Below are 9740 nucleotides of genomic sequence, written 5' to 3'. Positions count from 1 at the left end.
TCCAAATGCCCGTGTTAATGGCAATGAAAACATAAGGTTCCCATGCGGACCAGTTACCTTGATGAAGGCATTCAATGAGAGCAGAACTCTCTCAAAGTTTTTGCTGTGGAGGACTTCCAACCTGCAAGTGGGTAAGAATCAAAGACAGTGAAAGGAAGCCGATAGATTTCTGATGGAAATCACACCAGCTTTCAAATGAATGCTGCTAATTACAAACTGATTTTACAGAACCCCTGGCAAAAAAAAAAACAAAAAAAAAAACAAAAAAAAAAAAAAAAAGAAAGAAACAGGAACCAAAACGCCAAACCCATGAGATAGGCACAGCCACCATGCTGCCTGAAAACCAATACATCTTAGAGGCTTTTTATTATGATCTCGGTTCTTCAAGGTTTACATTTTCAAGCTTTTCTCCAAAACCAGAGGAGCTAGGAGCTTTGTTTCAAAAAACCCTATAGCCAAGATTGTCACCTACTTATATGAGCAAGGGCTTCAAGAGGAAAGCATAAAAAAAGCAACAACAAAAGAAATAAAGGAACACAGGCATGCAGAGATTTATGGCCAAAAATGCGCTCGCTGCCAAAGGCTCGTTGTCCCAAGCTTCTTTCTTTTTTCATTCCCTACCCGCTCTGCGGAGGAGTGCATTTTTCCCCCAGAATGATGTGCTGTAATCCTCCCTTTCTAGCTTTTATTTTTCCCCCTTTTAAAGGAGGCAGCCTTTAATGTTCTGTAAGGGATGCTCCTCGTTCTGTATACATGCAATAAATTAAAACAGAATTAATTTTTTTTCCAAAGGCTCCAGCTTCACCACCCTGTGAGCAGCTTGAGCCATTGTTTGCAAGGAAATTAAACATATGTGCAGCCCTCACCACCAGCTTCTTACAACACCAGGGCTCCCAGACGATGGCTGTGATGGTACAGCATTGCAACGTGCCACTGAATCGTGGAGTTGCTGAGACTGGAAGGGCCCTTAAAGGTTATCTGTGATCAGCAGGGACTCCTACAGCTCCATTAGGTGCCATCAGAGCCATGTCCACCCACTGGGAGAGCACCACTAGGTGTGTGCTGGGTGACTGGGAGGAAATGCAAACACACCAAACTTCCTCACAGCCCTCTGCCTGCAGACGTGCAAAGGTGAAACTGAAGGGGATATGAATGCAGCTGCTGAGCTTTTTGTTTTGGAGGAAAAGAAAGCAAATGAGGAGAGAAGGAAAACAGCAGAAAGCAAAAAGAGAAGAGAGAAGAAAGGAAAGGGCGGAGAGAGAGTTTGAGAACGGCCCCGTCTCCAGGGCGCCCCACGCCTCGGCCAGGCCGCGTCCCGCCCCGTCTCCATGGCAACGGCGCGGCCGCGGCGGAGCAGCGCAGCACCGCATCCGCAGCCCTGAGCCCTGGGAGCGGCCGGCATGTCGCAGGCGTGAGTAGCACGGGGACGTGGAAAGCATGGGGAGCTTTGGTACACGGGGCAGAGATGCTTAAAGGGATGTCGAGCGTTATTTGTCAGGCGGTGGAAGCAGGAACGGCTGCCACATCAAGACGCAGACTCCATGCAACAAAGAGGCAGGCACAGCAGTGAGCCACAGCCGAGCCTGCAGTACGGATATTTCAGTGCTGTGCAGCCACATCCTGTGTCCTGGATAGAAATGCTACACAGCACACGGCTTTTTCTCAAATTCGAGGCTGCTTTTCAGACATCTGGAAAAAACAGCTGCTGCAGCACAGAGAGGAATTGCACACGTCTGGTGCAGCCAGTCGGACGTGCTGGATTTACTAAGCATGTGCACAGGGCAGCTGTCCCGCATGCACTGCATCTCTAAGCGGACACGCTGGCAACGCCTGCAGCACAGCATTACACCACACACAGCTTTCACAGCATTTCCAGCCCCTTCTTGAGGAGCGCTGCCATCCTCAAGGCAATGTGAGTTTATTGCTTTTAATGGAAGCGTGGTTTGCAGCTTATGGGAGCTTTATATCAAGTTATAGATGGGACACCCAAAGCACTCAGCTGCATTCTCTTAGGGCCTACGTGCTCCATCAGCCAGCTAAAAGAAAAGTTGGCATGTGCAGACAGGCTTGACATTTTCTAAGTACAGTTGTAGCACTCACGAGAAAGCACGCCCACTACGTTTGCTGTAAGGTTGATTAAGAAGCAATATATCCCGCTTCCTAAAGTACTCAAAGCCCCAGCATTTGCATACAGATGTACATTTTGTTCCAGATACTGAACAGGAGATTTGCATTGGTGTTATTGCGTTTATGTTTTCCTGCTGTGTTTCCTCCTCTTTCATGAATTTGCTTACCATTTAGTTGACCGATAGAATCTTGACCTTAACTTGCCCTACCAGCCCCAGTCTAGACATGTTCAAAGCTGAGCCCTGGCACTGCTCCCTTTTGTACCAGACTTTAATCGGCTGTAAGACATTTGCCACTGCCACCGAGGAGCTTTAAGCAATCAAAAAGCTCTAAAAATTTAATCTCACGTCACAAATAGAACTTACATAACAAAGCCAATGGTTAAATATTAACCTAAGACATTTTAGAGTCGCCACTTTTGCTTCTGACGAGCAACCAAAGGAAAGCTACATTTATTATATTACACCCCCAAAGCTTGGTTAAAGACAATTAAGGCTGCAAAACCAAGAACTGAAAAGGTAAGAGAAAGTCAGAACAACTTTTCATCCCCTTTTCCTCTCTGCTTTAGGTGGCTGTACTATGATGCTGCTTCTCATTCTGTGATCCTATTTTCTTCCCGCTGGGCCCAAGGCTCATTCAGCGATTGGGCTGTTGTTGAACATTTCTTTCTTTTCCCCTTCATTCACCCTGTGGCCCCCAGGCCATATTCTTCAAATTCCATTCAAACACCACAATTATTAACTTCCTCTGGGCATTCCTATCATGTTCTCTCCCAAACATCCACAGATTCATCTTCACCCCTTTTTCCACCCCTGGTGAGCATCAGTGTGTCATCCCCCTTATATTAAAGCAGGAGAAAAAGAGGCAGAATCAAAACGACCATAACTATTCTCAAAGCTGCAACTCCTTCCCATGCCTCCCTTCATCTGTAATGAGCAGGCAGGGAAAGATCTCATGCGTTGCTCAGACATTTCCTCCTTTGGGAAAAAGTATTGTCAGTGGAAATATCCCAGCAGCACTTGTGCTACAAAACAGTTGAAAGAAGAGGCCACAATTTCCAAGAAACCAAGGAGAGAGCATTAACTTTAAATGAGCACAGAGCCTAGCAGAGGTAGAGCAGCACCCAGACAGAGCATCTGTGCTTTATGCATGTAACCACAGGCAGCTAGATGGACCTTTCCTTTGCTAAGGAACGGAAAGAAAGAAAAAAGGATCATGAATAGAGAAATAAACTTCATTGCCACACCAATAAGCTGTGGTGCGGGCATAACTGCCTTGAGCTTTAGTTCCCCAAATACTTGATTCTGTATGACATCCTGGCTAGGGGAAGCAAGCCGAAGGGAAGATGTCTAGTAGCATTATCCCTACCAACAGCTAAGAATTTTGGCACAATTATTGGGCTGTTGTTGTATTAGGAGCAAGGCCTCACCAAGTTCTATTCCATGAGTCAGCAGTGCTCCAGACCACAGGCTAAATGCTTTTAAAGCAGGAACTGATTTGAACAATGTTCACACCTATTTCTTTTCATTCTTACAGGCCATGATGATCTCTGCTTCTGTCCTATAATATATGGAGCCCAGCAGTCACCTGAGCAGTTTGTCTTGGTGGAACAGGCACTCTGCTGACTGCAACAGACCAGCAGTCAGCTCAAGACTGGTGATTTTTAGGTAGAAGCAAAGCAGCTGCATTTGTGCGAGCCTCTTTTCCTCTCGGGGCCTCACTTTCCCCTCCAACCTTTGTCTCCTGATTCTTTATTTTCACAAACACTGCAGGGCAGGGTTTCCCTGCCTCCTGTTTGCCCAGGGCTTAGCACAATGGCTGGTCTGTCAAGCCTCAAGCATCTACAGGAGACTTGAGGGCTGGCCCCTGCACACGCTTCCTTGTTGCTTGGCCCACATCTCAGTCACCTGCAGCCCTGCACGGACACCTTGATGCTGCATACCTACATTCAGTTGAGTTGGAAGGGACCTTTAAAGGCCATCTGGTCCAACTCCCCTACAGAGAACGAGACACCTACAGCTCTATTAGGTGCTCAAAGCGCCGTCCAGCCTCACCTTGGGTGTCTCCAGAGCATCCACTTCCTCTCTGGGCAACCTTGTTCCCATTCCTCTACACCCTTACTTTAAAAAACTTCATTATATTCAACCTAAATCCCCCTCTTTTAGTTTGAAACCGTTTCCCTTTCTTTTTCCAGTAGGGCTGTGCTCCATCCTTACATCCCCCAGCTTGCACTGTAGCAGGGGCTGCCACAACCCAGGTGCACACCTTTTCATTTGGGTTTGCTGAACCTCACGAGCTTCACCTGTGCCCACTGCTCAGCCTGTCTAGCTCCCTCTAGATGGCATCCCATCCCTCTGATGTGTTATGCATGTTACGGGGGGCTGTGTCAAACACCTTACTAAAATCCACACAGATGACATCAGCCAGCTCTTCCCTTGTCCACTGATGCAGTTAAACATCCTGCTGTTTTGATCCATTCTGTGGTGAGCAGATGTCAGTGCCCAGAGTTCCCTGCTCCAGCACACAGATTCCTGGGCCATATTCAGTTCAGAAGTTCTGCTGGTCCTTCCTCCATTCCCTTTTATACAGGACAGTCTCACCTTCAGGAGAGCTGACAGTCAAGTTGTTTTCAACAGCAGTATAGATGCTTCAAATGCATCTTCAAAAATAGCTAGAACAACCCTCAGTATAATCAAACAAGGGAGCTTCTATGTTAGGTGAAGAGAGACACCAGTTCAGAGTTGTTTCCCTTCTATGTCTTTACATTTGGCCATCTATCAAAAAAATACAGCAGGGCCCATGCAGTGCTATATTGTGCATTTCCATGCTTGGATCTAGAGCTATTTCTGCTCTCAGAGGACAGCCCAGAAAAGCCAGGCATCAAGGAAGCCTGGGTGCAGCCCATACACGAGTCCATAAGCCAACAGCTTGGAGCACAAACTGTACTGTGTCCTTTGGCATTGTCCAAAGCATTCCCTTTGGCTGCTAAATAAGAACAGGACAACTTGAGGGCAGGGGTGGGGGAGCCTCACAAAAGCAACCCCACTGATGCCAGATTCCAGTCCTGGCTCAAGAGTGGTCTGAGGACAGTCTGCGTGCTCAGCACAAATCCTTCCAGGAGGCTGTGCTTCAAGTCTCAAAACCAGTTGAAGGCAAGCAGGCAGGCTAATCTCAGCTGTACTAAGCACCAGCAGATTTCTCTTATTTATAAGAGATGGGTCAAACAAACATGTGAAGTTATGCATTGCCTTGTTTTAATATTCCAGAGCCCTATCATTCGGCAATATTTAAAACATTTCTCAACTTAAACAGGAAAGTCTTATTTCTAAGCTTCATTTAATATGCAGATCAGACTTTATTTGGAGCACCAGAAGTGGGGTTTGTGCTAGAAGTCATGCTACAGCAAGGGAGTGTTCTTATCTACTTGTGTTACACCCTGTTTCTACTTTGTGGGAGCAAAGAGAAGGGATGCTGGCTGGGAGGAAAGGCCTGACCTTCACTCCATGCTGTAAGCTGCCAGAAAAGTGCTCTGGGGGCTCTGGAGTTAAGTCACTTAATGTGCTTTTTCCTCATCCCATTACAACGTTCCTTATTTCCCCCCACAGCACTCTTATTTTGTAGTTGCTATGACAATTTGCAGCTTTACTTTGCTATACACAGACTGTATGCAGAGATCAAGAGACAGACTTCTTCTCTGGGTTTTAATAAACTCAGGCCTTGAGTAGGAAAACTACATTCAGTCCTGCTGATTACCTGTACTAGTGGGCTAGTTAGATGCTCTAATCCATCTTTGGTGCAGTATCATCCCACTGCACACATATAGCTCACAACCTAGCAAACCTACAAGGTGAACCACTAACACTAAATAAAAAGCCAGTGCACCCAAGGCTGTGTTGTATCCCCAACTCAGCATGTGGAAGCAATTTGAGGGAGTTTACAACTTAATGCAGAAGGAGACTGAGCAGAGAGGGAAAGATTCAAACAGGGATTTCAGGATCACATGCTGTCTGATAAAGAGACAAGAAAAGTCAGGCCTGTCCTTTGCTTTAAATGCATCATCTTGAGGATGCAAGTTGCACACACGCACTCCCTTCAGTCACTCCAAAATTAAGCTGCTCCTGAAGAGCCAAGTCCTCCAAAAAGAAAAGCTATAAACACCACGCATATCTGATCCTTCAAACTAGCCCAGAAAGGCTTCTTTTCAGTCACTAGCAAAACCTGAAGTAATTACTTTAATCCTGCTTTGAAGAGGAGAAACAAACGGCTGTATGTGTGCCCTCTGGTTTCTAATCAGGGTGATCCAAAGAGACACTCGAGGCGCATTTCTGCTGGCAGCAGCCAGCTATGGAGCACGTGCTGTTCCCAGACACCTAGCTAACCACACAGGGGCTGCGGGGCCAGACCCTCCAGGGGTATAACTCACCCTGACAGCACTGCCCACTTACCACAGCTGAAGATCTAGCAGTTCTGCATCTATCCTTCTATGCTTCGTTTCAGTCTGGCTCTTCTTTCGCCCACGTTTTCTCAGAACATCAGCACTGATGAAGCCTGCAAACGTAACACCCATAGTTTTACCATGAAGGCTCGTAGCAACGTGCTTGCGGCCATCTTCATGCTTATCTGATAAGCAGATGCTTTATGGAAACAATTATGTCCTATTTGTATTGCCTTACATTAGCATACTCTGAAGGGCTAAGGCTCTCTTCCCCCCACCTCCATCAAGAAGTCATTCAAAACAGAAAAAGAAACTGGATATTAGCTGGCTCAGCAGGGGGAACCACTCAACATTCTTTGCTTAAGAGGAGGGACAAAAAGAGGTTATTGTAACTTGGAGTGGACAATTGCAGAATCGGTTGTTTCAGTACAAACCTGTTGTCTCCATGCAATAGGCTGCATTAGAAAGGCTCTGTCCTGTAGATACCTGCTGACTATAAGTTATCCACATAGCAGCACAAACAGCCTACAGAGCCAAGCTTCCTCAAAGGCTTATAACCTTTCCACTACCAAGTTGTCTGCTTGTAGGCAAAAGCTAAGTGAGTACAATACCACGTTGTTTCCTTCTGTGCTAATGAATCTCATCAGCAGACACCCTCCTGGCCTCAGAGACAGAGCACAAAACTCCCATTGACCAACCAGCCCAAGCCACGAGGTCAAACCTAACGGTACACTTGTTTGTGGCCAGCTTGACCACTCTGCTGGCTTTATTTTGTTTATCTCCCACACCTGGGTTAATTGCTGCAATTGAGTGATTCACTTGCTGCTAAGGGATGTAAATGAAGCAGGAAAAAAGGAAGGGGAAAGAACTGGGTGGGCTGCAGAGGCAGTAGGAAAAGCAGGACCAGCTGCATCCTGCATAAATGCAGGTCAGCTGAAAAGTATAGTATGCACTTGAAAAAGTTAATGGAGCAAATTCAATAGCAGAGGTGGGATTGTTGATGTTTTTGCTCGCTGCTCCGGTGAGTCCTGGCAGCTCTGTCAGCATCCTGGCCATGCAGCACGCCCGTGTTATGAGCACATGAGCCTGTGGGCTGGAGTGTTGTCCTGCCACCCCTCGGTCTCTCTTGCAATGGAAGTGGGTCATTCTGTACTTTCAGTGTACAGGGAATGATAAGATCAGCTGATAGAGCTCCTTCCCAGGCGTTTTTTATCAAGCACAAGCAAAGTTAACAGCTGCCCAGCTTTCTTGTCAGAATGAATACACAAGTGCTGCTCGGAACAGCAAGAGACCTGCCCTGAAAGCTCACTTAATGAAGGCAGAGTGTTTTATTGTCTTCATGCTACTCTGAGAGGTTCTCAGAGCTGCAAGCAATGGCCAGGTTGAGTGCGTGGATGGGTCTAGATTTTACCACTGAGCTCAGCAGCCTTCTTTCTAGGTGTAAGAAACAAGTCAGCTTTCTCTGTTAGAAGAGAGTTTGTGAAGCAGAACTGGACCAGCTGAAAGGATCTTTCATTACCGTGGGTGTTACCACCATCAAATGACAAACCTGCTGTTTGGGCTTGTGTCTGAACACAAGTAATTGCTTTGGTTTGTTTCTTTATTCAGCATCAATCTGCTTTTAGAATGAAAAGCCACTGATGGCCAATTCATCAGAGCTCAGCCCATTGCCACCAAAAGTGCAGCAGTCTTTGGATAAATGGCATAGCCATTTCAGCAAACAAATCTGGTGTTAGGCTACATCTTCCATATCGCATAGCCCTTCAGCCTCTGGACCACATGCTCAGCAGTTGTTTAGAGTGCAATGAAAAGAATAATCCTTCACTTCTGAAATAGCACACGCGGATACACTCTGTCATTGGCACCAGCACAGCCCTTTCCCTTTGGAAATATAATGGTTTGCACTACCAGGCGTGTGGAGTCCTGACATCCCTGCGTGCTAGCTGTTATGTCTCATTAAGATGGTCTCCTCTTTTCTGTCAGCACCTACAATAAGATATGGACAAACGCCCAGAAAGACCTTGACACCCGACTCCAGACAGAGAGAGAACAGTTCCTCCAGCCAGAGAAGGACCGTGTGAAAGTATTCAGGATGCTGTCTGCTTCCTACATCGAGTACCTACAGATCTTCCATCACCTGGAGGAGGCCCACAGCCACCTCATTCACCAGCAGAAACGGGCAGCGATTCGGCAAGTGCTGGATGGAGTGATTGGCCGGATCCTGGAGGTGAAGAAAGAGATGGTGGAGCTGGAGAACTCGGAGTTTCATTACACTGATAATATCATTGAAGATCTAAAGCTTCTCCCGGTAAGTCTGCCTTGATTATAAGGCAAAATCTTGAGGTTGTGCTGTAAAAGCAGCGTGAGAAATGAGCTGTTAACAGCTAGTTACTTCTCTCGCAGACAGCTCCACCTATTGTCACGTTTAGGTACCACTGATAACAGCTCTTAAATAATTGAAGCTTCAAGTACGGCTGCTTTCTGGATTTCAGCTATAACTTGAGATAAATTGCCTCCTATGCAGCATTAATCTGAGATATGCAGCCATAGTATTGGCTGAAATTGCATGCGTAGTTCACGCTGCAAACTTAGGCTAGCAATTGCCAAGAATTTCAACCATCCCTTCACTTTTAAGCACAGCAGAGCATTATTTTGAGCTATGAGAAGGCATGCTGGAGAGTATAAACACACCTGTGGGGGAACTGATCCTTCAAGTGGTATTCTGAAATCATTAAGGGTTGCTCTTTTCATGACTTATCAGTAAATCCACCTGCAGGGGAGAGTTGGCAAGCCTGAAAAGCAATGCTTGACATCTAGTAAAAGCCAAGCACGAATTCAAATCCCTGTGCCACACCTTTGTTTTAGGAAGGCATGAAGTGCCTAGCTACTACAAAAATAAAAGGAAAAATAAAATAAAAAGAGCTGAAGAAGTTTTGTACCATGTTTCCTCTCCTTTTTGCTATATTGCTAAGGAGAGGCAGGGCCAAGTTTCATCTTCCTCTGATTTTTGTACAATTGCCTTCCAGCATTCAGTGACTCCATTTACTAGGGTAATTATAAAGGGATTTGGATACACACATCCCATACGGAGCTGGGTCTTGCCTAAAAGGCTGCAAATTTGACGTGAGGATAAACATCTTAAATCTGATCTTTCAGTGTTGGGCCTCAAAAAGAGATT

The 9740-nt window shown here is 46.1% G+C and overlaps 1 protein-coding gene across 1 annotated transcript in view; it reads left to right on the top strand.

The window, feature by feature from the left end:
* Positions 1–1340: 1340 nt before the first annotated feature.
* Positions 1341–9740, top strand: part of IQCA1 (IQ motif containing with AAA domain 1) — an 85113-nt gene continuing 76713 nt past the window's right edge. The window contains exons 1-2 of the mRNA XM_042822045.1: positions 1341–1411; positions 8546–8870. Of these exons, the coding sequence (XP_042677979.1) occupies positions 1401–1411; positions 8546–8870 (336 nt within the window). The 5' untranslated portion in view covers positions 1341–1400. The remainder of the gene's footprint in view (positions 1412–8545; positions 8871–9740) is intronic.

This window comes from Centrocercus urophasianus, unplaced genomic scaffold (assembly GCF_019232065.1).
Source record: "Centrocercus urophasianus isolate 14NV4802_14NV808 unplaced genomic scaffold, USGS_Curo_1.0 seq_20, whole genome shotgun sequence".
NCBI classification, from domain to species: Eukaryota; Metazoa; Chordata; class Aves; order Galliformes; family Phasianidae; genus Centrocercus; species Centrocercus urophasianus.
This window is presented reverse-complemented; position numbering and strand designations above follow the sequence as displayed.